At 64.1% G+C, this 27,369-nt stretch overlaps 4 protein-coding genes across 10 annotated transcripts in view; 2 read left to right on the top strand and 2 right to left on the bottom strand.

Annotated features, from left to right (window-relative positions):
- Positions 1 to 27,369, bottom strand: part of POLR2E (RNA polymerase II, I and III subunit E) — a 140,318-nt gene that overhangs the window by 88,870 nt on the left and 24,079 nt on the right. The window lies entirely within an intron of this gene.
- CBARP (CACN subunit beta associated regulatory protein) lies at positions 30 to 5,974 on the bottom strand. 3 transcript variants are annotated; one of them, XM_049787916.1, is made up of 10 exons: positions 5,834 to 5,943; positions 5,280 to 5,419; positions 4,955 to 5,019; positions 4,808 to 4,856; positions 4,517 to 4,661; positions 4,258 to 4,423; positions 3,969 to 4,106; positions 3,274 to 3,490; positions 1,928 to 2,108; positions 30 to 1,293 (listed from the first exon to the last, which is right to left on the bottom strand). In XM_049787916.1, the coding sequence occupies exons 2-10, from the start codon at positions 5,299 to 5,301 to the stop codon at positions 210 to 212; spliced, it is 2,067 nt and encodes a 688-aa protein (XP_049643873.1). In that variant the 5' UTR covers positions 5,302 to 5,419; positions 5,834 to 5,943; the 3' UTR covers positions 30 to 209. The 3 variants fall into 3 exon arrangements, with proteins under 3 accessions (XP_049643873.1, XP_049643872.1, XP_049643874.1); XM_049787915.1 differs by lacking the exon at positions 4,808 to 4,856 and having other exon boundaries at positions 5,834 to 5,974; XM_049787917.1 differs by lacking the exons at positions 4,808 to 4,856; positions 4,955 to 5,019; positions 5,280 to 5,419; positions 5,834 to 5,943 and adding an exon at positions 4,762 to 4,797.
- ATP5F1D (ATP synthase F1 subunit delta) lies at positions 10,602 to 14,653 on the top strand. The gene is made up of 5 exons (XM_049787960.1): positions 10,602 to 10,812; positions 11,580 to 11,733; positions 13,914 to 14,002; positions 14,179 to 14,303; positions 14,562 to 14,653. The coding sequence occupies exons 1-4, from the start codon at positions 10,672 to 10,674 to the stop codon at positions 14,299 to 14,301; spliced, it is 507 nt and encodes a 168-aa protein (XP_049643917.1). The 5' UTR covers positions 10,602 to 10,671; the 3' UTR covers positions 14,302 to 14,303; positions 14,562 to 14,653.
- Positions 16,606 to 25,600, top strand: MIDN (midnolin). Of its 3 annotated transcripts, XM_049787931.1 has the most exons (9): positions 16,606 to 16,649; positions 17,899 to 18,541; positions 19,625 to 19,712; positions 19,820 to 19,882; positions 21,981 to 22,109; positions 22,206 to 22,514; positions 22,624 to 22,771; positions 22,863 to 23,120; positions 24,079 to 25,600. In XM_049787931.1, exons 2-9 carry the CDS (start codon positions 18,288 to 18,290, stop codon positions 24,354 to 24,356), a joined length of 1,527 nt encoding a protein of 508 aa, XP_049643888.1. In that variant the 5' UTR covers positions 16,606 to 16,649; positions 17,899 to 18,287; the 3' UTR covers positions 24,357 to 25,600. The 3 variants fall into 3 exon arrangements, with proteins under 3 accessions (XP_049643888.1, XP_049643887.1, XP_049643886.1); XM_049787930.1 differs by lacking the exon at positions 21,981 to 22,109 and having other exon boundaries at positions 16,608 to 16,649; positions 22,627 to 22,771; XM_049787929.1 differs by lacking the exon at positions 21,981 to 22,109 and having other exon boundaries at positions 16,610 to 16,649.

Here is a 27,369-nt window from a genome sequence, read left to right on the forward strand (position 1 = left end):
GGGAGCGCCCTGGACCATCTGGAGCCAGAGGGACAGACTGCTGCTCCCTCCCCACCCCCGCGCCGTCCAGTCCAGTCCAGTCCGGTGGAGCCGGGTCTTGGAAGCCGTGGGGGCCGTGCGCGCGTCCACGACTCCCCCAGTCCCGCCGTGGGGACGTCCCGCGCGGCACAGCCGGAGCGAGTCGACGGGGAGCTGGCGTGGGGTTGGGCCTAGGCCGGGCTGTGGTCCGGAGACGTGGGCGCAGCCGTCGCCAGGAGGGGCGGCGCAGCGACAGGCGGGCCAAGGCGCGGTGGGAACAGTCCGTTGTCGAAGCGCGCCACCAGTTTGTCCAGCGGCTCCCCCGGGGGTGGCCCGGCGCACAGACCTGAGCCTGGGCAGCCGCCGCCGCCGCCGCCGCCGCCCCCGCCGGGCTCCTCCTCGATGACCGGGATGGCGGGGCCGACGGGGCCTGTTGGGTCGTCGGTCCCGCGGCCGTCCGGGGGGCAGTCGACGCTGTCGCCTCGGCGGAGGGGCGCGCGTGCAGGGCGCGGGGCAACGCCGCCCGGAGGCAGCGGGAGCGGGCCAGGGGCGTTGGCGGCGCGCGCGCCGGGGTCACTGTGCTGCCGGCCACGCTGCCACTGCTTGCGGGCGTGCGGGTGCGCGTGCGGCCGGGTGCGGTGGCGCGCCTGCGGGGTGTCGTCGAAGTGCGGGTCGTGGCGCAGAAACTCGTGGAACAGCGCGTCCGTCTTCTCATCGATGCTGTAGTCGCGGCGGGGGCGGCGGGGCCAGGCGCACGGGCTGCGGGGCCGGGCGGGGGCGTCGGGCGGCGCCACTTCCAAGCTGGTGCCCAGGCGGTCGGCGCTGCTGGGGAAGGAGAAGAACTTCTCGGTCGGACCGGGCAGCCCGTCGTCGCCGGCGCCGCGGCCCTCGATGCTGGCGTAGCCGCTGTCCATCTGCAGCAGCTTGCGCGGCCCACCCGGCTCGCTGTCCAGCGCTGTCCGCGGGGTGGGTGGCGGCGAGGGCGGCGGCGGGAAGGCGGGCGCGGTACCTCCGGAGCCCGAGCCCGAGCCGGAGCCCGCGCTGTCACCGCTGCGCACCGAGTCGCGGTCGTTGCCGCTGCTGCTCTGGTCCGAGGCGGCGGCTGCGTGCAGCTCCAGCGAGGCGCGTAGGCTCCAGATGTCGTGGTAGAGGGACTGCACCGCCTCGGACCCCGCGTCCCTCTCACTGTCCGACTCCAGCTGCTGCTCCGGTCCCCCGCCGCCGCCACCTCCACCGCCACCGCCCTCCGGGGAAGACTCGGGACTCGCCTCTAGCCTGCAAGTCAGGCTCCGGTCAGTAAGCGGGTGTGCCCTGGGTCCTGGGAGGGTCAATCCTTTCCTTGGCCCCCAGTCCTGGCAATTCTGGGTGGGAACCGTTCCCTGCTTGGTGTGGTAGCTGGTCTCCCTAAGATGACCCCCATCCCAGAGCAGGTTCCCCTTTACTCAGGGGCACCCCCAGGATAAGGCGAAGAGGCTTCATCAAACTTCACAGAAGTCAGCTTGCTAATTAACTAAACCCCAACATTCTCAGGAAGAAATTTGCCCAGTTCCCCCTTCCATCCCTCCCATCCCACACCCACCCACCTACCCACACCCACACACACACACCCCACAGCAGGGACCCCAGATTTCGGATGGTCGAGGGAGGGGAACCGCTGGCAAAAGGAGGCTCCCCTGCCCCGGCCCTCAGACAGACAGGGCTGGACCTTCAGTCCTTGAATGTCGGCGCGCCCGCGAGCTGGCACACTCCGTCCAGAGTCCCTCGGCAGTCCGTGCTGGGGGCAGCTCCAGGGGTTCCCGGTGGGTACCCGAGGGCCAGGACCGCCTGTCCAGAGCCACCTGGGTGGGGGGGTTGGGCAGGACAGGCGCCCGCGGACCCACCCTCAGCACTTCTATCTACTGAAAAATACCTGCCAAGAGTGGGGGGCGGGCTGGTGGGGCTGGCCAGGAAGGGGGGCGGCCGCTGGAAGGCCACGGTGTCGCCTGCGCTGGCAATGTACTGGATGAAGTCGGCGCGGGGTGCGTCACCCTCCTGATCTGTGCTCTCACTGGCTGCCCGCTGCCGTTGGAAGTGGTGCCGCTTTGGGGAGCCTATGCATAGTGGGGGACAGGTCAGTCAGCCATTGCAGATGGGGAAACTGAGACATAGACCATCTTCCTCCCCTCCAACACACACACTTCTCCAAGTCCTAGATGGGGTTGGCAGAAGTGGCAAGGGCCAGGGGGAGTTGGGTGTGGCCACAGCAAGGACCCAGCTGTGGACAGCGCCAGGCAGTTGGCGGCAGAAACCGGAAGGCGTGGGATGGACAAGCTGGAGGAGGGCGCAGGGCACAGACCCGTGTGCCAGCTCTGCTGTGGCCAGGGCAGTGCTGGGAACAGTCACGCCCTGCCGCTGGGCCCCGGGTTGGCTAGTGGCCAGGATCCTCCCACAAGGGGCCCTGGGAGAAGCGGGGTACACCAGCCTCAGGCTGTAGAGTGGTTCACCCAGCAAACAGGTTCTGAACGCTTCTGCACCCACACAGACCCGTAATCACCCTGGCATCTCCAGGGAAAGGTGGGCAGGCCCCTTGCCTGCCTTCTTTGCCCAGCCCCTCCACTGGGAGTTCATCACCCTCTTTCCCAGCAGCTAGGCATCTGCCCCCGTGTTTCCCCAGCACAGGGGACCAAGGACTTCTTCCGCTGCTGTGAAGGATATTTATGTTTCTGTTTGGAGCACCCAGAAGTGCTCAGGGCTAACAACTGGCTCTGCACTCAGGAATCACCCCAGGCAGGTTTCAGAGGACCCTATGGGTGCTAGGGATCAACACTTGGCTGCATGCAAGGCCAGCACCCTCCCTGCTGTCCTCTTTCTTTGTCCCCTACGATGAACAGTTTCGTGTTTGTGTTTTTTTTTTTTTTTTTGTGGTTTTTGGGTCACACCCGGCAGTGCTCAGGGGTTATTCCTGGCTCCAGGCTCAGAAATTGCTCCTGGCAGGCACGGGGGACCATATGGGGCGCCGGGATTCGAACCGATGACCTCCTGCATGAAAGGCAAACGCCTTACCTCCATGCTATCTCTCCGGCCCCCGTGTTTGTGTTTTTAGTTTACTTCAGTTTCTCTCCAGTGGAGGGAATGCGGAACCCAGCATATAGAGGACAAGCACACAGCTAACCTTCCCTATAGACAGACGTTTAGGGGACACCAGGCCGACAGCGGGAGCACTCACCCAGCCTGTCCTGCCACCCCCAGTACCTCATAGCAAGGTGGCGAGCTCACCTCTCGTATCCAGACTGGATGCCCGCTGGCTGGGTTCCAGTTTCCATTTCTTGACCTTGAAGTAGGGGCTGGCCCCGTCCAGGCTGGCGTGGCGGCGCAGGCGGCTGAAAAACTGCAGGACGGGGCCTGCCCCAGAGCTGGAGCTGGGGCTGCTGTCACCTGGCCCAGTCGTGGCCCCCAGCCCACCAGGCTTGCAGCTCCTGGCACCTATGTCCAGCTGTGCAAGGAAAGGAAGAAAGACCTCAGATCTGCAGTCCCAGGGGCTCGCCATGCTCGGATCCTGGTTCTGCATAGCAGCAAGCCTAGATTTCAGGTGGGTGATGGCCCTAGAGTCCCTTGTAAGGTGGGGAGAACAGGATGCAGGGGAAGTTCCCTTCTTCCCCCACCCTGGAATATATGTTCATCTACTCTGCACTCTGTTCCCTTTTTCTTCTTCTTTTTTTTGGCCACACCTGATCAGCTCAGGGATTATTTCTAGCTATGCGCTCAGAAATCGCCCCTGGCTTGGGGACCATATGGGACTCTGGGGGATTGAACTGTGGTCAGTCCTAGGTTAGCACGTGCAAGGCGAATGCCCTACTGCTTGTGCCATCGCTTCGGTCCCACCCCCGCTTTTCTTTTTCTGCTGACCTGGTGGCATGGGTCAGGGCTGGGAGGGGACACACGGGGGGATTTACAGGGAGAGGGGGTCTCACCGAGGTGCCTTCCCCAGAGTCACTGGATGCCGAGGGGCTGATCTGGAAGTCACCAGGGGCCGTGGCTGAGTTGTACGGGTCACCTGGCAGGGCGGAGCTGGGGCCCACGGAGCGGCCAGTGAGGGCCTTCCCCGGGGGCTGTGGGACAGAGCCAGGATGGGGAGGAGGAAGCAGTGACCGGTCAAAGGCCCTGTCTCCTGCTGTCCTGTGCCCCAACCCATCCCTCCTCCCCTTGGAGCCCAGGGTTGGGAGGGGATGCTCTGGGCACTGCCAGCCTTTCCACACTCACCTGGAAAATAGCCAGGTTGGCCTTGGGGGGGGCAGCGGCATGGGGAGTGGCAGTGGCTTCGCCCTGGTCACACTCATGGATGGTGACAATTTTGAGGGGCGGCAAATGCAGGTGGGTGAGGCGAGCGTTCTTGAGGTGGTGGAAATCACCCTCGGTCAGGGTGTACCTGAAGGGATGGGGCATGGCCATTAGCGTGCAGACAGATGAGGGCACCCTGGTAGGCGCTGCGTGGACCCAAGTTCTGGGGAGCATCCCCTACCGGCGGCCCTTGTCCTGCCCTTTGCGGCTCTGCTCGAAGAGCGCGGCCTCATTGAAGGACACACGGCGGCCCACGGTGCTTCCAGCCAGGAAGCGCTCGGTCTCAGCATCCTGGCTCTCCGGCTCATCTCCTGGGCACTCAGGGTCTGTAAAGAGAGGAGCAGAGGGGGGCCCCGGGTGGGCCTGGGGCGGGCGGGCCGCTGGGGGTGGGGAGGGAACGAGGGGGGCCCGGGCAGGGACACTCACTCATCCGCTCACACACTCACTCTCAGCACGCGCCTGCGACACCTACGCTGGGCTTTAAGGAAACAGAGATGAGTCGGAATCGAGCTGCGCCCAGTCTGGTGGGGGAGACAGACAGACACAGGGTCAGGCGGCCCGAGGGACAGAGGGGGGGCGGAGGGGGGCGCACGGTGGGCAGGACCTGGGGGAGTCTCACCTGGAGCCAGGTGCGTGCCGTTGTCCAGGTAGGCACCCGTGGCCTTCTCCACCTCCTCCGTGGCTCTGTGCAGGGACAAGAGTAGCGGATGAGCAAGACCACCCTGATGGCCTGCTGCACCCCTTCCCCAGCTCCAAAGAGTAACGGCGGCCTCCAGCTGGGGTCCAAGCCAGCCTATGTATTTCTCACCGACCCCCGGCTGCTACGCATACACAAAGCAATTCACCCACAAATGGGCACGGGCTGATATATAACCCTGGATGGTCATACAAACGCGTGCGATCCCTCCCATTCCAGGCCAGGTCCCTGCTGGCTGTGGGCGCACCTGTTGAAGCGCCTGTGCACATCCCAGCAGCGCTTACAGAGTAGCAGCACCCCCGACAGCACCACGAGGGTGCCCCCCACAAACAGCGACATCACCACCACCAGCAGCACGTAGTTGTCCAGGATGGGGTCAGGTTGCTCCTGTGATAAAGGAGGCGGGGTCAGGGTGGGCGGTCTTCCGTCTGGTCCGCCCACCCATCGCGAGGGGCGGAGTCAGAGTGGGCGGTCTCTCATCTGTCCACGCCCACCAACGGGCGGTGGATGGTCTCTGGCCCCGCCTTCCCAGGGTGTTTTTGGCCTAAGGCAGGATCAAGGCACTAGGCACTCGTCTGGCCCCGCCTCCAAGGGGAGGGGCGGATCCAGTGAGGCGGTCTTTCTTTTGGCCCCGCCCCCATGGTGGCACCTGTGGTCTGGTCTAAGGGGCAGAAGGAGGGGCACCCGTCTGGCCTCGCCTCCAATAGGCGGTCTTTCGTCCGGCCCCGCCCCCGCCTCTAATTGGAAGGTGGCGTGAGAGTGGGCGGGCGCACGACAGGCCACGCCCCACCCGGCACTCACGGTGGGCCGGCCCGTGGTGTTGTCCCACGTTGTGGTCAGGGCGACTGTGGCGGCGCTGGTGGCGGCGGCGGCGTCCGTGGCCATGGTGGCGGTGGGCTGCATTTCCGAAGTCGGGAGGAGCAGGGGCGAGCTGGGGGAGGCAAGGCGGCTGGTTGAGCTCGGGCCCCCTCTCGCTGCCTCCCTCGCCCTGGATCGCCAGGCCGTGGCTCACTCCCACTGGGAGCCTGGGGAGAAGGGCTGGGGGCGGCATGTGCCCGGCCCAGCGGGGAAGAGCAGGCCCGGCTGGCAAGGGGAAACCAGGGCAGGAGGCCGGCTCCCGCCACCCAGGGACGTTGCTGGGGGCCCCCTAAACGGGGATAGGATCGCGGGTACCGGGTCGGGAGCGGCCCCCGTGGCTGCCCATGCTCCCGAGGCGGCCGTGCCCGGGTCGCGACTCCGGCAGGCCCGGGGAAGGCAGGAGGCAGGAGGCAGGAGGCAGGTCTCCCCCGGCTGCACAGCGCCAGTAGGAGTGGAAAGGACAAAGAGGCGCATCTGTGCGGAGCCCGAAGGATCGGTTCCCATGGCGACCGCGCGAGAGGAGCGAGCGAGCGAGCTTGCGGGCCGCGGGGGTGCGGGTTGCCAGGGAGCGGCGGGAGGGGCGCGGGGGCGGGCGGGAGGCCTCCCGCGGGGGCGGGCTGGAGCCGCCGGGCGGCGACATGGCTGCGGCGGCGCCGATGCCCAGCTCCCGAGCTGGCCGGCCTCCAGGGGGGAAACTGAGGCCGAGAGGGGCTCAGCCCGCCTGCAGATGGCACCTGCCGGCCCTCCCCTCCGCTCCCTTCCCCTCCCCTGCCCCGGGAAGGATGGCGGCGCCGCGCGGGGAGCTCGGGGAAAAGGATGCGTGGGGCCGGCACGGCATGGCATGGCATAGCATGGCATGGCGCGGAGGTGGGGGCGGAGGGCTCCGCCTTAAGGGAAAGAAACGGGGTGTCTTGGGCAGTGGGGAGAAAAAACAGGCTCAGGGGATGAAAAGATCCTGGGGAGATCAGGTGCCACTCGGGGCTCAAGGCTGCGGCTCCCCTGAGGCTTGGGGATTTTGGGGGCGCGCGCGTATGTAGGTCGGCCGGGGGAGGGGACGGCGGCGCAGGGGCGATGACAGGCGGCCCGGCCGGCCGGGAAAGATGGCAGGAGGCCGCGAGGCGAGGGCTGCGTTGCGGTGGGTGAGGCGGGGATGGGAGCCAGCCCAGGGCGGCGGTTCCCACGGGTACGGCCCGGCTCACCGGCGGGCCCGGGGTCGGCCGAAGCCAGGAGGCATCGATCGGGAAGCCGCTCGGCCCCGGGCACGTTCCCACCCGACGCCATCGGCAGGCAGGGCTAAACCTTCCAGGGAAACTGAGGCCGGGAAAGGCGTGGGCGTGGGCCCGACTCCGGGCGGCCCAAGGCGGGGGCGGGAGGGCACTCACGCGCCCCGGGCCCGCTCCGATCCGATTCCTCCCGGTGGGTCCCCGGGCCTGAGCGGGCTCCCCTTCCTCGAGCCGGCCGCGATCCCCGATCGGACCGGACCGGACCGGACCGTCCCTGGGCCCGCCCCGGTGCAGCCCCGGGCCCGCCGCGCCTACCTTAGCGGCGGGGCGCGCGGCCCATGAGCGGCCGGCGGGCGGGCGGGCGGGCGGGCTGCGGCGCGGTGCGATGCGGCTGGTGCTCCCGCTGGCTCGGGCGCCCGGTGGCCGCGGAGCAGGCGGAGAATTTATGAATGGGGAGCGCGGCTTGCGGGGGAGGCGCGCGCGGGGCGAGAGGCGGGGCCTCGCACGTGACCGCGTTGGCGGTGGGCCCGCTCCGACCCGCTCGCTCGCTCGTTCGGGGCAGCCCGATGGGGTCCCCGGTGCCCCGGCCCGGCCGCCTCCGCCGCGATCGTGATCTCGACCGCCGAGCCGAGCCGATCGCCACCGCGTCTGGCTCTCGATCCAGGCTGGGCTGGTCACCGCCTCCCTTTCCCTTCCGGTGGGGGCGGGGGGCGGAGCCTGCGCTCCGGGGCGCCCCCTCCCCATGCGGACTGGGGGGGGGGCCCTCCCGCCACGGCGGAGTCTCCGCCCCCGACCCCAGTGGCACGACTCCAGTGCCCGTGCCCCAGGGGCGAGGAGAAGGAGGGGGGGAGGTCCTGGCAGGCACGACTTTGCCGCCTCCACTTCCTCCAGTCTGGGGGTGCCTGCCTGCGCACCCCTTTGTTGCACGGAAGAGGGGTATCCCCGGGGACCCAGGTTATACACCTTTGGGCCCTGCACTCACTACCACCGACGTGTGAATCTCCAGGGGAGCACGAACTACAGATTTGCCTGAGCCCCCAAAACTGTCCCCCACACCATTCCACGCCTCTTTTGCAGTGCTCGGTGACACCGTCACGACAGGTACCCCTATCTACCGGTCATATCCCAGATCTTGTCCAACTGTAGGATTTATTTTTTTCTTTATTTTATTGCACTATTTGCTCTGGCCTTGGGTCATGACGCCTAACTGTTCTCAGGGGGCTCCAGGAGCTGTTTGCAGGACCCAGTGGGGTACCGAGATCCAACTGGTGCCTTCCTGCATGCAAAAGCATAGTTTGCCATCCTTGGACCCACTGAGGCAGCTCAGATCCCACACAGTTTGGGGGTCTGAGAGGCTAACCCTCTTCTGGCTATCCATTTGCCTGTCCTAGGCACTCTATGGACACAAACAGGGAAGCAAAAGGATCTTATCTCAGGAAAGCTGGGTCTTGGGAATGGGCTGGGCAAGAGATCCAGGAGGTTAAGGTGAAGGCAACAGAAATAATCTTTTTTGTTTATTTTGTTTGTTTGGGTTTTGGTGTCACACCCAGCTGAGCTCAGAAATTACTCCTGGCAGGTTCTGGGGACCCTATAGGATGCAGGGGATTGAACTTGGGTCGGCCACATGCAAGCAAACGTCCTATCCACTGTGCTATTGCTGTGGCCCCAAGCATCTTCTGTTTCTTGCAAGGGAACAAGAGTCTGTACTTGAGGTTTGAAATGTCCATCGGTGGTAAGACCAAAGGGGGAAGCTGAGGTTGTGCAGGCCAGAGACTGGGAGCCAGGCCTCAACCCTACTCACACAAACCTGAGACTTGCAAAATCTGCAAATTTGGGGCATCAGTTAGCTGGAGCTCTGGACATGCACTGGAGTATGAGGGCAACGGTATCTTGTTTTGTTTTGGGTCCACACCTGGGGTTACTCCTGGCTCTGCCTGCGCTCAAGAATCACTCCTGGTGGGGCTCGGGGACTTCTAGGATGGCGAAGATTAAACCAGGGTCAGCCCCGTGCAAGGCAAGCGCCCTCCCTGCTGTGCTACCTCTCCTATCCCAAGGAAGTCCAGGGTTTTGAAGAGCTGCCTGGCTCCAGAGACGGGGGCCGCATGGGACGCAGCCCTGGGAAAATGAGTAGGCTTTGCCTCTGCATAATGTTTCCCAGGACAAAACTCCCTAAAGCCTATGGCACTGGGATTTTGGAATGGATGCACCCCATTTCCAAGTAGGTGCAAGGTATATGCAAAGCTGGTCCTGGGCCCGAATGCCAAATATCCCTCCAAACCGGCAACGCAGGAATGTGGGGCAGACGCAATCCCCTCTGGATATCTTGGGGACCCACGCAATAGCACGAGCTTCCTCTTTGCAGCTAGGAAAGCCACCTGCCCTGATATGCGTACAGGCCTGCACCAGGCGAGGCGCTTCCTTCCCTCAGGACGCCGCCAGCACCCGGACCGCAGGCGACGGAGGGGTGAGGAAGTGGAGGGGGACCGGGCACCGACCGCAGGGCCGCGGAGGTGGGGCGGTGACGTCAGCGCCCTGAGCGAGGCTGCGCGGGCGGTGACGTCAACGGGGCCCCGAGCCTTCCGCGCACGCGTCGTGCGTCAGCGGCGCGCGGAGGCGGCGGCCGGGCGGGGCGGCCTGAGCGCTTCTTTGAGCGGCGCGCGCCCCCTGCCGGGCAATGGGGCTAGTGGCGAGCGGAGGCCTTCGCGTGCGTCCTGCTCTGCTCACTGCCCCTGCAGCTCGCTTTTTTTGTTTTACTTATTTGTTCTCTCCTCAGTATTTGACGGCTGGTTGAATTGTTGGTAAAGACTCGCAAACTTTCTACTCTCGAGGTTTCCAAGCTTATGCAAGGAAAAATAACAGCGCCCTCCTCTGGAAATCGACCTTTAAGCAGATAGCCCCTATAAATTGCCGCAGGGGAGGGGGAAAGAAATTGCTGCAGAATAAAATAAATTGCTGCAGAAAAGAAAAAAAATTGCTGCAGAAAAAAGAAAGCAATTGCTGCAGAAAAAAAGAAAAGAAATTGATGCAGAAAAAAGAAAAGAAATTGATGCAGAAAAAAAGAAAAGCAATTGCTGCAGAAAAAAGAAAGCAATTGCTGCAGAAAATAAAAAGAAACTGTTGCAGAAGCTACTCATCGATCCCCCCACAGTCTCCCAGAGCTCCCCAAGGGGCTGTAGCACCCACTTTGGAAAACCTCGCCAAGGAAGCTAGCTAGATCTTTCCCTGTTATGTTTCCAGCGCTTAGCACCTACGAACGCAATGCTTTCACTAATCACGAATTCACCTCAAAAGTTCCCTTCCCACGCCTGCATGCTTTAGTTGCCTACCCACGGAGCATATCATCTGGGAGGCGCAGGAAAACTACAACTCCCAGCATGCCGTGCGCGACGCGACGGGGTGCGTGGCCTGGTGCGAGGCACGACGGGAGTTGTAGTTCGCGCGTGCGCCCTAGCCCGGACTGTTCCTCCCAGACTCCCCCGCGCGCCGTCCTCCTCGCCCTCCAGCTTTCGGGTGTCCGGCGTCGAGTCCGCCTTGCCGTTTGCCTCTGCCGCCGCCTCCATGCTGCCCGCCGCGCTCCTCCGCCGCTCCGGCCTCGGCCGCCTCGTGCGCCAGGCTCGAGCCTACGCCGAGGCCGCCGCCGCCCCGGCCTCCGCCGCGGCTCCCGGACAGATGTCCTTCACCTTCGCCTCCCCCACGCAGGTTCGGACGGGCCCGGCCCTGCCCCCAGGTGCTCCCCCGGGTCCCCGGCCCGCGTTTCGGATCTGCACCCCCTGTCCCTAGTGTTCGGAACCCGGGGCCCCGACTCCCCGATTCCCTTATTCCTGGGGGCCGTCCCGGGGCCTGGCATCTCCCCTCACCCCCATGATGAACTTTGGTTCTTCTGCTCCACCCCCAAGTGTTCTTTCTCCGCCCAGGACAGCCCCCAGGCCCCGTCCTGCACCCCTCTTTTGAGAGGCCCCTAATCCGGACCCACTTGGCCCCCAGATCATCGACACCCCACTCTCTGAACCCAGCTCCTTAAATTCTTCTCCTAGGCCCTGATCCCCAAGGGGCTCACATCCCTGAGCCCTGTGGCCCAGAAATCCGGATATCCCGACCTCATCTTAGCTCTGAGATCCTTGGCCTTTCATTTATTTGCACCCCGCAATCCCAAACCACCTCCACTTGTAGGACCTCCCAGAATCCCTTTGTCCTGGGCGAGCCTGCCCTTGACCCTGCCTTGTCTGTGGCCCGGGCACCTCTCTGGAGGTAGTAAAGTCCTTCTGCTTCTGTTTCCCACTTTTGTGCCTCTGACCCCTTTCTCCTGGAGTCTCAGGTGGCTGTGTCTCTTACAGGTGACACCATGGAAGTTCCTAGTGGTCTGGGCGACCCAGGACCCAACCCACAGCCTCTGTCTCACTGGCTGCCAGTGGGGGGGGGTCACCCCTGTCCCGGCCCCCTCGGTTCACATACCTGCCCCCCTCCAGGTGTATTTCAACGGCGCCAACGTGCGACAGGTGGACGTGCCTACGCAGACGGGCGCCTTCGGCATCCTGGCCTCCCACGTCCCTACCCTGCAGGTCCTGCGGCCCGGGCTGGTCGTGGTCCACGCCGAGGATGGGACTGCCACCAAGTACTTCGGTGAGGCTCCTGGGGTTAGGGTAGGCAGGGGCTGCGCTGATCATCAGGAAAATTGTGGGACCACCTGAGTCTCCTGGAGCTGGTTAGATAGTGATGGGGAGGGGTTACTGTTGAGCTAGGGGCCCTTATGCAGGAAGAGGAAACTGTGCTGCGAGGTATGGTCCCACCCCAGTCTGGGGTCCTAGGTATTCATGGTTTAAGTCCTCTAGTGATGGGGTTGGAGAGAATGGACAGGGGGGAGGGCACTTTGCTTTACATGTGGATTCAATACCCAGTTACTCCGTGGTTCCCTGATTCCTCCAGAAGTGATTGATGAGCACAGAGCCAGGAATAGCCCTGAGCACCATCAGGTGTGGCCCCAAAACAAAAGAAAGCAACTAAGGAAATCAGATGGGACAGAGACAGGGCACTGCAAGGGTGTGATTCAATTCCCTGAACTTGCCAGAAATAAGCCCTCAACACTGGACATGCGGCCCACAAACAAACAAAGAAATTAAACTACATGGCAGCCTGCCCAGGTGGCAGCCATGGGTGGGTTGTGTGATGGAGTACGTGAAAACACTGATGATGGGACCTGACATCAGTGATGGGATTGGTTTCGAAATAGGCTATGCCTAAAGCTCAACTACCACAACTCTTTAAACTTTATTTATTTATTGATTAATTGATTGTGATTGATTGGTGGGCCACACCTAGTGGTGCCCAGGGGTTACTCCTGGTTCTGCACTCAGAAATTGCCCCTGGCAGCGGGGGGGGGGGCGAGGGGGGGCACATATGGGATGCCCAGGTCTCTCCTGGGTCTGCCGCTTACAAGGCAAATAATCTATCACTGTGCTATCTCTTCGGCCCCAAACCACAGTTATTTAATTTTGGGGGGGCACACCAGGCTCTGCACTCAAAAATCACTCCTGGCAGGCTTGGGGGACCATTTGGGATGCGAGGGCTTGAATCCGGGTCTGTCCTTGGTCAGCGACTTGCAAGGCAAACAGTTTACTGCTGTGCTATCACTTCGGCTCAACTCCTTAATTAAAATTTATTTTTTATTTTTGGGCCACACGCGGCAGCCCTTGGGTTACTCCTGGCTCAGTGCTCAGAAATCGCTACTGGCAGGTTCAGGGGACCATATGAGATGCCAGGAATCGAACCACCATCCATCCTCAGTTGCCCGCGTGCAAGGCAAACGCCTGACCACTATGCTATCTCTGGCCCTTAATTAAATTAAAAAAAATTAAATTTGGCTCAGAGCAATAGCACAGTCAGAAGGGCATTTATTTGCCTTGCATGCGGCCAACTTGGGTTCAGTCCCCAAACTGAGTGCAGAGCCTGAGGGCCTCCAGGTGTAGCCCCTAAACCAAAACCAAAACAAAACCCCAAACAAACGAACGAACGGAACAAAAAAAGGCTGGTGGAAAAGCTTGGAGGACACTTGCCTTGCATGCATTGGATCTGGCTTTGATCCCTAGGATCCCAGAGAACTTTCCCTGTACCACCAGGAATGAGCCCTGAGCACAGAGCCAGAACTAAGGCCCAAGTACGCCTGGTGTGGCTCCAAAGCAAAAAATAGATGGGAGAGGGACTCGATTTCTTTTGTTTGTTTGTTTTTGGTTTTGGGGGATTTTTTTTTTTTTTTTTGGTTTTTGGGCCACACCCGGCGGTGCTCAGGGGTTACTTCTGGCTGTCTGCTCAGAAATAGCTCCTGGCAGGCATGGGGGACCATATGGGACACCGGGATTCGAACCAACCACCTTTGGTCCTGGATTGGCTGCTTGCAGGGCCACTGTGCTATCTCTCCAGGCCCTGTTTTTGGGTTTTGGATCACACCCGGCGGTGCTCAGGGGTTACTCCTGGCTCTGGGCTCAGGAATTGCTACTGGCAGGCTCGGGGGACCATATGGGATGCCAGGATTTGAACCACCCTTCCATCCCGAATCTGGCTGCGTGCAAGGCAAACGCCCTACCTTTTGTGCTATCTCAGTGGTCCCAGGAACTCGATTCTCTCTTGTCTTTCGAACACCCCCCTTTATGCTTCTCCCTTAGCTCTCCCTCTCCTGCTGTTTCCTGGGTCCCTCAGTGGGGTAACCCTGGAGCTCCATCTCCAGTGGGGCTCCAGAACTCTGCCCACCTGCCCGTTCCTTGCTTTGTGGGGGGGTATCTCACCACTTGCTCCCCTCATCCCTGCAGTGAGCAGCGGCACCATTACAGTCAACGCTGACTCCTCCGTGCAGCTGCTTGCCGAAGAGGCTGTGACGCTGGACATGCTGGACCTGGGGGTGAGTGTCCCCGGGGAAACTGAGGCAGGCAGCAGGCATCCCACCCCATCCTGGACCTGGCTGTGGTGAAACTGAGATAGACATTTCCCCTTCCCTTCCTCCAGGGGACTCTGTGGGTTCCTGCTAGGTTGGACTCAGCCTTCCACCTTTCCCCCTCCTTGTCTGCACCCCTGTAGACCGCCAAGGCGAACCTGGAGAAGGCGCACGCTGAGCTGTCCGGGGCCACGGACGAGGCTGCCAAGGCTGAGGTCCAGATCCGTATCGAAGCAAATGAGGCCTTGGTGAAAGCGCTAGAGTAGGGGTGCGTGCCCCCCCCCCCAAATGGCAGTAGCTGAGGAAGGTTCTCCGGGCCGCCACCAGGTGGCAGCACTGGGCTGGCCCCCACCCCCTCCCGGCCACGTGTCAAACCCGGAAGCTGGCATGGGTTGGGGTTCAGTGCACGCCGAGGCCTCTGCCCTTGGGGTGGGAGTTCGGGGTGCCTGCATTCCCAGGAGCTCTCCAGCCGCCCGCACCCCCATTCCCATCGCCTGACACACTTGCCTGCCCGTGCCCCATGCAGAACCCGCCGCCGACGAGAGATGCTCAGACCAGCTTCGATGGACAGACACCCCAACCCTGGCGTGCACCCCGATTAAAGACCAGGAAGCCCCACTCGTGTCTGCTGGCTCTGTGGGCGTGCGCGGGGGAAGGGGAGGTTATCTCCCGGGACAGGCAAAGGTCACTGGCCTGGCGAGGACAGGGGTGTGGCCCCGTCCCCCATGGGCCGCCTCCAGGGCGGGGTCCCGCTGGCTCCCACGGACGCCCCGCCCCGCCCAGTGCTCCCTCCCAGCTCGTGGGTGGCTCCGGCTGGCCCAGAGCCCGACGCGCCCCACTCCTGCGGTGTGGGCATCTCCTTTGGCACCAGGCCCCGGGCCCTCCCAGGTGGGGTGGGGCATGCCCGTCGGGGGTGGTCCTGAGCCCCTCAGCCGCCCCTGTCTCACACACCCCTCTGGCCTGGCTCCACCCCCAAGGATTCCGACTGGGTGAATACACAGGCCTGCCCCAGCAGAGGTGACAGCAAGGCCACCGCAGGGCATGTGTGGCACAGTCAGAGGGTGGGGGTTCCGTTCCTGGTCAGCATCGCGTGCCACTGAGTGTCCCTTGGAGTGCCCAGCTGGTGGGGGTGCCCCTGCTCCCCCAGAGTCCCACGCACAGGTGAAACCATCCCCTGGCCTGGAGCCTGGAGATGATCAGTCAACCCAGGACAGTGCAGGTGGTCCCCAAGATCTGAGATTCCCCCCCCCCACCATCTACACTCACAGGCCCTGAGAAGCCTCCCTGCTATTGGGGGGGGGGCGTATGGTTGGACATGGGGATCCCTGCTGGCAGGTTGAGGCTTGTCTTCTCTTCCCCAGCCAAGGCCTGGCCTGAAACCAGGAGAGCTTCAAGTCAGGGAAGGAATCTCAACTTTATTTGCTTGGGGGTCGTACCAGGTGGGACTCGGGGCTGACCCTGGGCTCTGTGCTCAGGGGCCCACTCCTGATGCGGTTCAGAGGAACCATGTGTAATTCCGGGGATCGAACCCGGCTTGGCCTCACTTAAGGCATCTTTCCCGCTGGAGACTGCTGACCCTCGCAGCCTTCACTAACTTGATCCTGCGTGAAGCCTCCAGTCGAGAGAGATTCCCCACCTGACCCCCCAAGCCCCAACCTCACCCCTGTGCTGCCTTCACAGACACCTGGAGCACCACCGGTGGGTGGAGGTGAATGAAGGGAGAGGCCCTAAGGGGCTGGGCTGAGGATTTCCTCCGAGGCCCCTCCAAGCTGCTTACAGAGACCCAGCTTTGCTCCTTGCTCCCTCACTAGTTTTCTGGCTGATCCCTAGATGAATACTATGGGCCTAATCTGGCCCCCCACCCACCCCAAAGGCTTGGAGCCAGCAACTGAGCTCCCAGAGATGGGGTGTTGACACTGGGGAGGAGGCAGGGCCTGGGGGCCTCCACCTCCAGAGAAACTGAGGCTGAGAGATCTGAATTTTCAAAGCCTGGCCCGGTTCCCTGAACCTCTGAGCTGAGCTCACCACCAAGGCGGCCCTGGCAGCTGGCTTGGCTGGGGCACCCCCGGGCCTGGCAGGTGACCCTGCCCTGTTTTCCTGGACCACGGGCACCGGCTGACTCAGGCCCCATTCCCGCCCTTCCCCCATCATCCGCTCGGCGGGGGGGGGGGAGTCCTAAAACTAGAACGAGGGGGGGGGACACAGCAGGACAGGGGGTGCGGCAAGGAGGGAGCTGAGCTGTGCACCCCGAAAACCCCAGCCTCTCCGGACAAGTCTGTCCAGGCTGACACTCCTGGCTCTGCGGTCTTCCAGGAGGGACAGACACCAGTCCCCCACGACGACAGCGGCGGGGCGCGGCTTTGGGGGTGGCCGGGCCCCGTGGCGCTCCAGAGTCCCGGCCGGCATGCAGGGGCGGGGGCCGGCCTGCGTCAGCGCCCGCCCGCCCGGCCCCCCGCCCGCCCTAACTCCACCCGGAGGGAGGGAGGGAAGCCGCGGATAAAGGCGCGGGGGCCGCCCGTTCGGCCCAGACCAGCCCCGCCACCGCGCCATCGCCTCGCACCCGCGCGGGACACAAGCGGACTCGTGGCGACCTCGCACTGGATGCGCCCGGTGAGTCGGGGGGCGGGACCGCGGCCGCCCATGGGGGGATCCCCCCAGCCCCAACTCTTCTCCAGGCTGTCTGCCTTCTGGCCTTTGTTCCTTCCGCACAGACTTGGGGGTCAGGAGTCGCCAGGGTGGTAGAGGAGACCCCCGGGACCCGGGAGGGGAGAAGACGGGAGGGAGGGGCCCGGGGCTGCCAGCTCCGCCCCGCCCCCCGGCACCCCCTCTCCCCGCCAGTGACCTTGAGTCCCCCACCGGGTTGTGCGGCCCCAGGCTCCGGGTCTATGGGAACTCGGGGCTCCCCGGAACAACTGCGGCCCGGCGCGGCTGGCCCTGCACCCCGTAAGCGCCCGGGATCGCCTCGGCGCCCCCATCCTGTCCCCGCGATCGGGGCGGCCGTCCCGGGCGGGGCCGGCAGAGGGCGCGCCGCGCTGCTGACTCACCGCAGCCCCGAGCGAGCGAGCGAGCGAGCGAGCGAGCGGGCGGCCGGGGGACGCCGCGTCACGTCACGGCTCGGGCGGGCGGGCGCGACTCGGACAACGGGCCGGGCCCCGCGCCGCACGGGGGTGGGACCCGAAGGTGGCACCGGCTCGGGAGGAGCCGTCCCGGCACTGGCCACGTCACCGCGGGCGAACCCCACCCGCCCGATCGCCCGCACGCCCGCCCTGGGCGCCCTCGACCCTCGGGGTGGTGCCCTGGGACCCGGGAGTGGGTGGGTGGTGGGTGGGAGTGTGCGGGACTGGATCCACCGGGGCGGGTGTCCCTTTAGGGCCGCACCGTTCGGACCCAGGGGTTGCATTTTCCGGATCAACCAGCGGCGGGGCAGAGAGAGGCCACGACCCGCGCTTCCTGCCCCGGGGGCTTGCGGGAAGGTCCCGGGCCTTGAGACCCGCGCCCCTAGGGTCCCGGGCCTTTGTTGCGGGCGGGCAGGCGGGCGGCGGGCCTTATGAATGGCCGCCGGCGCGGGAGGGGGCGCGTGGGTGGACCCTCGCGACGCGAGCCCCGCCCTCGCCGGCTTCTCATTGGCTGCGGCGCCGGAGGGTGGGGCCGAGGGTGGGCCCGCGCTGCCACGTGGGGCGGCGCCGCGAGGGCCGCCATTGGCCGGCGCCCTTGGCCGACGGGGCCGTGGGCGCGCGCTCATTGGCCGGCGCGGAGCCGGCGGAGTAAGTAGTGAATGGGAGGGGGCGGAGGCCCCGCCCCCTCGGAACGTTGATACATTATAACTTTTTTTTCTTGTTACTTTCACCCCCAGATCCTCCGAGCGGCGGCGGCGGCGGCGGCGGCTGTTGCTAAGGGAGGGGACGCGCCGGGGAAGCGCGCGCGGCCCGAGCGGCGGACAGACCGACGGACGGGCGGGCGGGCTGACGAGCAGGCTCCGAGTCGGACCCTCCCCCGCGCCTCGCCGCTTGACCCCGCACCCCCGGAAGGGGCCCCCGATCCCCCGAAGCGACCTCGGAGCGCCCCTCGGATTCTGGATTCCTGATCCGCCTTTCCACTCACTCTCGGGACCTTCCGCCTCCCGCCGAGGAGCCCCCGCAACTCCGTGTCGCACCCGGCTAGGGTCCCCCCCAACGCCTCCCGAGGACCGCGTTTTCGGGGAGCCCCGCCGTTTGGACCCCAGCAAAGCACCCCAGAGCGCGCGGGCCCGGGGATGGAGCCGCAGCCCGGCGGCGCCCGGAGCTGCCGGCAGCGCGGGGCCCCCGGCGGCGGCGTTGGCGGCGCGCCCCCCTGCGAACTGGGGCCGGCGGTGGAAGGGGCGCCCATCAGCCTGGCCATCCACAGCACGACGGGCACCCGCTACGAGCTGTCGGTGCCCCCCGACGAGACGGTGGAGGGGCTGCGCAAGCGGCTGTCCCAGCGCCTCAAAGTGCCCAAGGAGCGCCTGGCCCTGCTGCACAAAGACACGTAGGTAGCGCGCGCCCCCCGCGCCCCGACGCCCCCTCGGCCCGGGCCCGGGCGGGAACAAAGAGCCGCGAGCGCGGCGTCGTTCGCTCGCTCGCTCGGGGAAGGAAGCGAGAGAGGACGGCAGGGAGGAAGGAAGGAAGGAAGGAAGGAAGAAAGGGGGCGGCCAGACGGGGGGCGGGGGCGCGCTCGGCCCCCTCCCCCGCCCGGGGTCTGCGCACAAAGGCGTCCGGCCGCCAGGGCGCCCCGGGGCCGGGCCGCCCGCACTCCCGGGGGTCCGGGCTGCGGGGGTGTGGGGGCGCGGCGGCGGCCGCCTCCTCCTTCCCCGCCGGCTTCCGCATCTGCCCGCCTCGCCTCGCCTCGCCTCGGCGGCGTCTGGCCGAGCGTCTCCCCCATCCAGCCTGGGCACCCCGCGCCCGCGCGCCTCGGCCCCCCTTTGTTCTCGCCACCCGCTCGAGCGCTCCCCTCCCCCCGGCATTTAAAGCGCCTCCAGGCCGGGCCCCCCCGCCCCTCTCGGGGGACCCGCAGTGTCCGTCCCCAGCGGAGGGGCCGGGGGGAGGGGCGCGGGGGAGGGTCTCCTTTGTCTGCGGCGCCCGGCCTGCGCCTGCAGGGGAGGGGAGGGGGGAGGGAGGGAGGGGAGGGAGCGTGGGGGTGCCCTGCCCGGCCGGCCGGGGAAGCCGGGCCCTGGAGGAGTCTCAGTCGGGACTCGGGGCGCCCACAAAGGCCAGCCGGGACCCGCTGGGGGCCGGCGGGGGAGGGTGGCAGAGAGGAGCCACCGTGGGGGTCCCGCGCCTCTCCGAGCGCGCCCCCCCAGGGGGATGGGGTAGGAGGGGATGGCCCCCCAGAGGTGGCACTTCCGAGGGGGCCACCCGCTGGGCACCCCCGAGCAGTCGGCCCCCTCTATTTCCATTTCCTTCCCCCCCACCCCCCGTCCGGGCCTTTTCCCAAGCCTGGAAGGGCCAGGAAAGGGGTGGGGGTGGGAAGTCCTTGAGTGTCCCCGCGGCCTCTCTCTCTCCGCTTCCGCGTCCCCGCCGCGCCCCGTTTCGCCTCGCCCGGGCGGCCTCACCTCTTCCTTCCTCCCCCCAGCCGGCTGAGCTCGGGGACGCTGCAGGAGTTCGGCGTGGGGGATGGGAGCAAGCTGACACTCGTGCCCACCGTGGAGGCGGGCCTCATGGTAAATGGGGGGCCGGTTCTCCCGGGTGGGGGCCACCCCGCGTCCCTGCGCGCCCCCCAGCCCCCTGCCCGCAGCTCGCGCACTCAGGGCGCCCCTTGTCTTCGCAGTCTCAGGCCTCCAGGCCGGAGCAGTCGGTGATGCAGGCGCTGGAAAGTCTCACCGAGACCCAGGTAAGTCTGGGGGGGCCCCCTCGACTCTTGGGGAGCCGAGCCGGCGCAGGGGGGGTTGTTTGTGTTCCCAGGAGGCCCATGGGGAGGGGAGGGGAGGGGAGGGGAGGGGACACGCGCCCCGCCTCCGTGCCAGCTTGGCCCAGCCACCCGCTTCCTCTTCCTCCTCCTCCGGCGCACCACCTGACCTTCACAGTCTGCTCCCGTGGGGGCCTCGGGCTGGGGGGGCCCTCGGCGGCTCTCACCGCCTGCCCGCTCAGGGCTGACCTTGGACCCCGTGCCCGTGTGCCCTGCGGGGTGGGGGGTGGGCATCCCCGGGCCCCCTCCCTCCCAGCAGCTGCCCGGCCACCACCCCTCCTCCCTCTCCCTGGCCATTGTGGTTCCCCCCAAATCGGCCTTTTAAAATCTCTGCCGGTGGGATGGGGAGTGGGGGGGTGCTGGAGGGAGGGGCCGAACCCAGCCCGCTGCTGCTGCTTCTCCTTCCGCCTTCCGTGACCCCATTGTGCCGGGTGGGGAGTCGCCCCTCCTCTGGCCTTTGTTCTCTGCCCCCAAGCGGGGCGGGGCAGGGGTGCCCAGCCCTGGGGCCGGCTGGGCCCAGACAGGATGTTAGGAAAATATTTAGTAACCCGCCGGGAAAGGGAAAGGGGGGGCACGCCACCAGCCTGGCCCAGACCCCAGTTCCCGAATTTGTTGCAGTTTTTCTTGTGCCCTGGTTGTCGATTCCCTTCTCCCCACACACACACCCTTTTTTCCCCCCTTCTATTCTTTTCCTGGCTTTCTGGGGCTCAGCCCCCGAGAGGGTGTCACGCACCGCCCAGAGCAGTCTGCTCCTCTTGAGCTCGAGGGGGGCAGGCTGGCCGCCCGCCCCAGGAAACCTGCTTGGCAGCTTTGCCACCTCCTCTGGCCCTGGCCCGCACCCCCTTTCTCTCCCTGTGGCGTGTATCATCCTGTCCCACAGCCGCGCGGAGGGGGTGCCCAGAGCTGGGTGGTCTGGCATCGGGCTGGGGGGGCGTGTCTGGGGGGGCTGTTCTGCATGTGACTTCCTGGGGCCCACGGGAACCCAGAAGCCAGCTCTGTTGGGGCGGAGGGGTGCTGCTGCGGTCGGCAGGGGGGCCCCCACCCTGTGCCCTGGGCCGGCTTGGTTCACATCCTCCCCTGGGTTGCCTGCGTCAGGAGCAGGGAGGTGGGGGGGTGACTGGGCTCCCGGAGACTGCTTCCCCGCCTGGCACCGAGTCATGCCCGCCCGTCCGCTTTCTCTCCCCAGGCAGGAAGTTGCAAAGGGGGGAGGAGGGGGGACACCCCAGCTGCTCCGGGGGAAGCCGCTGCGACAGGCCCTTTTCTTTCAGGGGCTAGTGGGGCGGATGGGCAGGCTGGCCGGAGCCGGGGGCTGTGCCCTACCCACCTCCTTTGCACCCTACCCCCCTTCCCCACGGCCCCCCAAAAGCAGAGCAGCTTCAGCTGGCTGGCAGCGCTGGGAGGAGGTCTGAGTCAGCCTGCCCTGTGTCATTTCTCAGAAACCTCCGCCCCCCATCCTGGCCTCCAGCGAGTGTTCTGCTGGCCTGGCCCCAGAGGGGAGGCCCCAGGGCAGGCGGGGGTCAGAGGCACCCCCACACGCACACACACACACCCCAACCCACCAGGGCCAGCCAGATGGGAGGGCGGGGTAGGGATGCCCAGCCTCTGAGCTACTGAGGTCCCTGGGGCAGTGCAGATGAGCCCTGGGGAGCCCCTCGGAGCCCTCTTGCTCCAGCCCTGCCGGCTCCCCAACAGTGTCTTTCCCCGCCCAGGACAGATAAATATTTATCTTGAAAAAGCAATGGTTAGGGTGAAGAATTTCTGCAGGAATTTCACTCCTGCCTGCCCCTGTGTGGTGTTGCTGGGGAGGGCACCTTGCTCCAGTTTCTTCTGGGGTCACACACGATGGGGGGGTGTCCCCAAAAGGTGCCTAGGGAATGGTGTGCAGTGAGGGCTGGCTGTTGGAGACTAGTCCCTGCCACCTCTGGCTCCCTTCCTTGCCTAAGCCCCGTTTTGTTTAGGCCAGGGCCCCCTCTCCTGACCCCATACTCCCCCCCATCTGACCCGCCTCTGTCCCCCCCAACAGCCCCCAGCAGCGCCCAGGCCGGGCTGGGCTGGCGGAGGCGGCTTCCGGAAATACCGATTCCTTTTATTTAAGCGTCCGTGGCGCCGTCAGGGAGCCCAGAGCCCAGAGAGGGGCGGCGAGAGGCCCCAGGTCACACAGCACGGGGGGAAGTGGGGCGTGCTGGGCTGGGGGCATCAGAGGGGGCCGAGACCCCCCTGGGGCTGACAGGTTTGTCCCCCCCCACAGGTCAGTGACTTCCTGTCAGGCCGCTCGCCGCTGACCCTGGCCCTGCGCGTGGGGGACCACATGATGTTTGTGCAGCTCCAGCTGGCGGCCCAGCACGCCCCCCTGCAACACCGCCATGTCCTGGCTGCTGCTGCTGCGGCCGCCGCCCGCGGGGACCCTGGCGTGACGGCCACCCCCGTGTCCTCCTGCCGGCCTGTGGCCAGCGCCGCCCGCGTCCCCCCGGTGCCCACCAGTCCCACCTCTGCGTCCCCCTCGCCTGTCACAGCTGGTACCTTCCGATCCCACTCAGCCCCGACCACCTGCCCCGAGGTGAGTCTTAGGCTGAGTTGGGGATGTCTTTCTCTGTTCCCCCAGTGTGGTCTGTCTGTCCCTTGGCCTTCTGGAGTCACCCCCAGCTCATCTGTCTCCTCTAATTCAGCAGATGGAGTGTTCGCCTCCCGCCAGCTCCGGTATTGGTCCCACCGTCACCCCGGGGAGTAGCGCGGCCCCCCGCTCCCGTAAACCTGGTGCAGTCATTGAAAGCTTCGTCAACCACGCCCCAGGGGTCTTCTCAGGAACATTCTCCGGTAAGGGGGGCCCCCAACCCTCCTTTGCCTTGGCACCCCGTGCCCCCCCATCTTGGACTCTGCATTCACCACCATCCCCTCTTTTACCCAGGCACTCTGCACCCCAACTGCCAGGACAGCAGTGGGCGGCCCCGGCGGGACATCGGTACCATCCTGCAAATCCTCAATGACCTACTGAGTGCCACTCGGCATTACCAGGGCATGCCCCCCTCCCTGACCCAGCTCCGCTGCCACGCGCAGTGTGCGCCTGCCTCGCCCACCCCGGACCTCACCCCCAAATCTACCTCCTGCGAGAAGCTGGCCGCCACCCCGGCCTCACTGAGCCAAGTCCGCATGTGCAAGCCCCCCGGTGAGTGGCCGCCATGTCTAGGGCGCCCCCCTCTGGTGTGCACACAGTCTTGTTCGCTCTGCTGTTCAGAGCAGCTGACTGACTGACCCCCCTTGGGGGGAAGGGCCCCCATAAGAGTGGGGGGGGTCTGCCAGCTGCCGCACGCCCTGCTCTGCAAGAGCCAGGAAAGAAGGGAGCATGTGTTTGGGGGGCACAAAGTGTCCTTGTGCTTCCCGGGAGGGGGGTTCGTCCCCACTTCCTCCCGCTGCCCCCAACTGCCACCTTCTGCAGATGGCTCTGGGAAGTGGCTGAAAACCACCCAGTCAGACCCAATTCGGGGCAAGGGGGGTTTATAGTCCTCACCCACCCCCTTCCCCAATAGCCTCCTTATCCCTATGTGAATTAGAAGGCAAGTAGACTAGCAGAGGGGGGCACCCCAAACGTGTCCTGGTCACCAAAGGGAAAGTAAAGTCTGCTCACTTCTCTGGGCACATAGATGGCCTCTCAGCTCTTCCTGGCTCTACAAGCCAACTCAGACTGAGGCAAAAACCAGGGATCCCCAGATTCTGACACCTCTGAGAGCTGAACACACATGTGCGAAACAACTGGAAATCACCCCACAGGACCCAAACCATCTACCCACAAAAAATAATAGTTGGGTTCAAAATGATAGGACAGCAGGCATGGCACTTGCATTACATGCACAAGTCAGCCCGGGTTCGATTCTAGCATCCTGAGTCCACCAGGACTGAGCGCTCAGTACAGAGCTCGGGGTACACCCTAGTCGGTCACTGCCAGGTGAAACCTAGAAACTCTAAAAGGAAAGAAAAGGGGTTGACTCGTAGGCCGGCGATAGAGGCAGCTTGCAGGCTTGGCATATCCTGACACTGGGTGCACTGCAGGGTGGGGGTAGTAGCCCCCTGGCTCTCACTCACGGTGGGGTGTATCCTGGAGTTCACGTCTGCTATCTCCTTCGCAGGGGACCGGCTACGGCAGACAGAAAACCGAGCCACACGCTGCAAAGTGGAGCGACTGCAGTTGCTGCTCCAGCAGAAGCGCCTGCGCAGGAAGGCCCGGCGGGATGCCCGCGGCCCCTACCACTGGCCCCCCAGCCGCAAAGCGGGGCGCAGTGACAGCAGCACCAGCGGTGCCGGTGCCAGCCCCACCGAAGCAGCCAGCCTGGGCCTCGACTTCGAGGACTCGGTGTGGAAGCCAGAAGTGAACCCCGACATCAAGTCTGAATTCGTGGTGGCCTAGGAATGAACCGCAGCCCCCTGCCTTGACCCAGGGCGGAGGGAAGGGGACTCCCCTTCCTGGCCAGCCGCCAGTGGGGTCCTGAGGGGGTTGTTTTGTTTTTTTAATTTCAATTCTCACCATGATTTTTCTCTGGACTCTATTTCTCTCAAGTTCACCCCTGCCTCCTTCCTCAGCTCAGTGGCCCCTTTCTTCCTGGCCCCTCCACAGACACCCCATTTCTCACCCCTCACCCCTTTCTGTCTGTCCAGCCCCTCACACCCTCCTTCGAGCCACTGTCCCCCCAACTTCCCCAGCTCCCGATAATGTAGCAGACTTTCCCAGGTGGAAGTGAGCTGGAGACACAGCCTTGTCGTTCCCCCCTGCACCCCCACTTCCCACCCTCTAAGTCAAATGAAAATCCTCATTATGCACTTTACAGATGAGGGGGACTGCGGAGAGAAGGGCGCAGCTGGGGTGCCCTCTCCAGTCTGTCCCATTTGCCCCCCATGCCCTCGCCACTGCTCCCCACTTTTTGTCTTTCTTTGCTCCCCACCAACACCCAATTTTTTTTTCCTCCTGGAACAACCAAGCCGATTCAGGGGAGAGGCCTATCCAGGCCCGCCTTGGGGTTCAGGTGGGGGTTTTAGGGGAGGGTACAGGCCCTCCCCGCTGCCACCACCCACCATGGGCCACCACGCACTGTGTGATTTCCGCCACCACCCACCCCCACCCCCTTTTTTTTCTGAGCTTGGGGTATTTATAGACTTCATTTCTGACTGAGCCAATAGTTGGTTGGGAACCCTTGAAAAGTCAGGAGAGGCATGGCTGTGTGGCATGGGGGGGTCAAGAGAGGACTCCCCCACCTCAGCTCCTCATCCCTTCCCGGCCAGAGGGAGCTGGGAGTGGACTCATGTTTGGGGGGACCCTCTGGTAGCCGGACTGGGGAGGGGGGTGCTGAGCTGTGAATTCCCCCAGCAGGGGCTAGCTGTGTAGCATTAATCCCCTGGGGGGGACATCGCTGCTGGTCTAATTGACCTTCCCCACCCGAGCCCAGCCCCCCCCCCAAGGTGGGGGTGGTCTGGAACTAGATCCCTGCCTCCCCCACTCCCACGGGGCCATTCCATAGGGTAGTGTTTTTCATTCACTTTTTTTTTTACTGATAATGGAGATGTTGGGGTCCTGCCCTCCACACCTGTCAAGTCTCGTCCTGACCCTCCCTGTCTCCCCTCCTGTCTCATTCTCCTTCGCGGCGTACCCTGCCTGCCCCCTTCCTTCCCTGACCCACACCCCATCCCGGTAGGTGTACCCCAGGCCCCTACCCCACCCCATTTATGTGTTAATGGTTTCAGATGTGAAACGTGTTAACTGTAGCTCTGTACAAAAATTTTTTTGGGGAGGAGGGTGGGCAGGGAGGGAAGGTCAGAGGGTTTGGGGGGGGTCAAGGAATTTTTTTTTGTTTTATTTTTTTGTTTTCCAAAAAAATTAAGAAAAAAAAAAACAAAAAAGGAGAAAAAGGCCTGTTTGTTTTTGAAGAACTGTCTTGAATACTTATTTAAATGTGTGTTCTGGTTTTTTGTTTATCTTATTTTTATATATATTTTTTTGGCTTTTGTTTTGAAACGTTTTTTTTTTTAAATAGTAATTGGGCCTCCACAGGTATGAGGGTGGAGGCTCCCCCACCTCCAGGATTTCAGCCCAGCTCTCACCAGGGACCCCCCCCCCCCAATCCTATCCTATTACTATCACCATCCTCACCCAGAGAGCATTCTAGCCCCATGGGGTTGGGTGGTGGGTGCCCCCCCCCCCGCAGGTAGCTAGTTTACTGTATGAAAAAGCTTCAACTTGGAAAAAGCAAAACAAACACCCCATGATTTCAAGTAATAAACAAGCTGAAACAGGAGTGAATGTGCCTCCTGGGGGGAGTGCCAAGGGGGTCCCCAAGAGTGGCCAAGTCAAGGTGCTGGTTAGGGGCCCCACATCCTCCAGGCTTGTTACTGGGACTGGTTTCTTCAGGTCTCTCCCAATGCTAGCTTGGGGTGCAGTGGGCAGGAAGCCTTCCTGGGGGTGGTGGTGAGCCAGGCGGTCACTTCCCGATACCTAGGCCGGAAGTGCTGTTAAGTCAGCCGGTTCCGCCCAGGCCCTCAGTTCCCGGTCCCCTAGACTGCTGGGAACCCGCCCAGCACCCCTTGGGTAAGTCACCTGAGTTCTAAAAACCCTCCACCTCTTGCACCCTGGAGGCCCCCTCCCTCAGCCTGTCCAGGGCTTGCTGGACTGGCCATGGCTGATAAGGGTCAACCTTGGGTCAGCCCTTTGTTGGGTTTGGGGCCATGCCCGGCAGTGCTCAGGAGCTACTCCCTGCTCTGCTTGCTTGTTCAACAGTGCTCGGGGCCTACTCCCAGCTCTGCACTGGCCCAGCAGTGTCCAGGAGCTACTCCCAGATACCCTAAAGTGCAGATGATGTAAACCTGGGATTCCAGCTTGCAAAGTGCCTTGAGCTATATGCTTCCCCTTAGCTGCTTCGAAATTCCATCCCTTTGCGTCTCTCTCCCCTTCCCAACCACCCCTCCACATCAGCCTGAGCTCTCCAGGACCGAGGCAAGGAAGGGCCAGCCCTGGACTCCCACTTACATCTTTGGGGCCAGGCAGAGAGGCTAACGCAATATCCTGTCATTGCACACCTATTTCCTGACATAACAAGTACCCACGCCTGGGATTTAGGACTAATTATACTCCCACTTCATGGATGAGAAAACTGAGGCCCACAGAGCCATCCCTGGGCTCAGCACCCTGGAGGACTGGAAGGAGTTCCATTAACAGCCTCCCTTGAGAGATAGCCCAAGCCTCACTCAGCTCGCCTCACCCCTAGGAGCCAACCTTGAGGAATCTCAAGAGGGATCAGGCAGATGACAAGCCCTGGGGAGTGTCCAGTGGGCCATCTCACTCCTTGCTCCAGTCACCCCCAAATCATCGGCACCCACGGCAGGAATGTGGGCGGCCCAGGACAGGTTGATCCCTGCAGCCCTCACTGTCCAGA

The sequence above is a fragment of the Suncus etruscus genome, chromosome 15 (genome assembly GCF_024139225.1).
Source record: "Suncus etruscus isolate mSunEtr1 chromosome 15, mSunEtr1.pri.cur, whole genome shotgun sequence".
Taxonomy (NCBI): domain Eukaryota; kingdom Metazoa; phylum Chordata; class Mammalia; order Eulipotyphla; family Soricidae; genus Suncus; species Suncus etruscus.

What these genes read in the sequence shown, in the direction of transcription:
- CBARP (XM_049787915.1), bottom strand. Translation starts at nt 5,935, where the DNA reads ATGCAGCCCACCGCCACCATGGCCACGGACGCCGCCGCCGCCACCAGC. An exon ending in CGGCACGCACCTGGCTCCAG is followed by an intron (nt 4,662 to 4,954) that starts GTGAGACTCCCC and finishes CTCTCTTTACAG; the next exon opens with ACCCTGAGTGCCCAGGAGAT. An exon ending in CCAACCTGGCTATTTTCCAG is followed by an intron (nt 4,107 to 4,257) that starts GTGAGTGTGGAA and finishes TCTGTCCCACAG; the next exon opens with CCCCCGGGGAAGGCCCTCAC.
- ATP5F1D (XM_049787960.1), top strand. Translation starts at nt 10,672, where the DNA reads ATGCTGCCCGCCGCGCTCCTCCGCCGCTCCGGCCTCGGCCGCCTCGTG. An exon ending in GACTGCCACCAAGTACTTCG is followed by an intron (nt 11,734 to 13,913) that starts GTGAGGCTCCTG and finishes TCATCCCTGCAG; the next exon opens with TGAGCAGCGGCACCATTACA. An exon ending in TGGACATGCTGGACCTGGGG is followed by an intron (nt 14,003 to 14,178) that starts GTGAGTGTCCCC and finishes GCACCCCTGTAG; the next exon opens with ACCGCCAAGGCGAACCTGGA.
- MIDN (XM_049787931.1), top strand. Translation starts at nt 18,288, where the DNA reads ATGGAGCCGCAGCCCGGCGGCGCCCGGAGCTGCCGGCAGCGCGGGGCC. An exon ending in GCCCTGCTGCACAAAGACAC is followed by an intron (nt 18,542 to 19,624) that starts GTAGGTAGCGCG and finishes TCCTCCCCCCAG; the next exon opens with CCGGCTGAGCTCGGGGACGC. An exon ending in CCCCGACCACCTGCCCCGAG is followed by an intron (nt 22,515 to 22,623) that starts GTGAGTCTTAGG and finishes CCTCTAATTCAG; the next exon opens with CAGATGGAGTGTTCGCCTCC.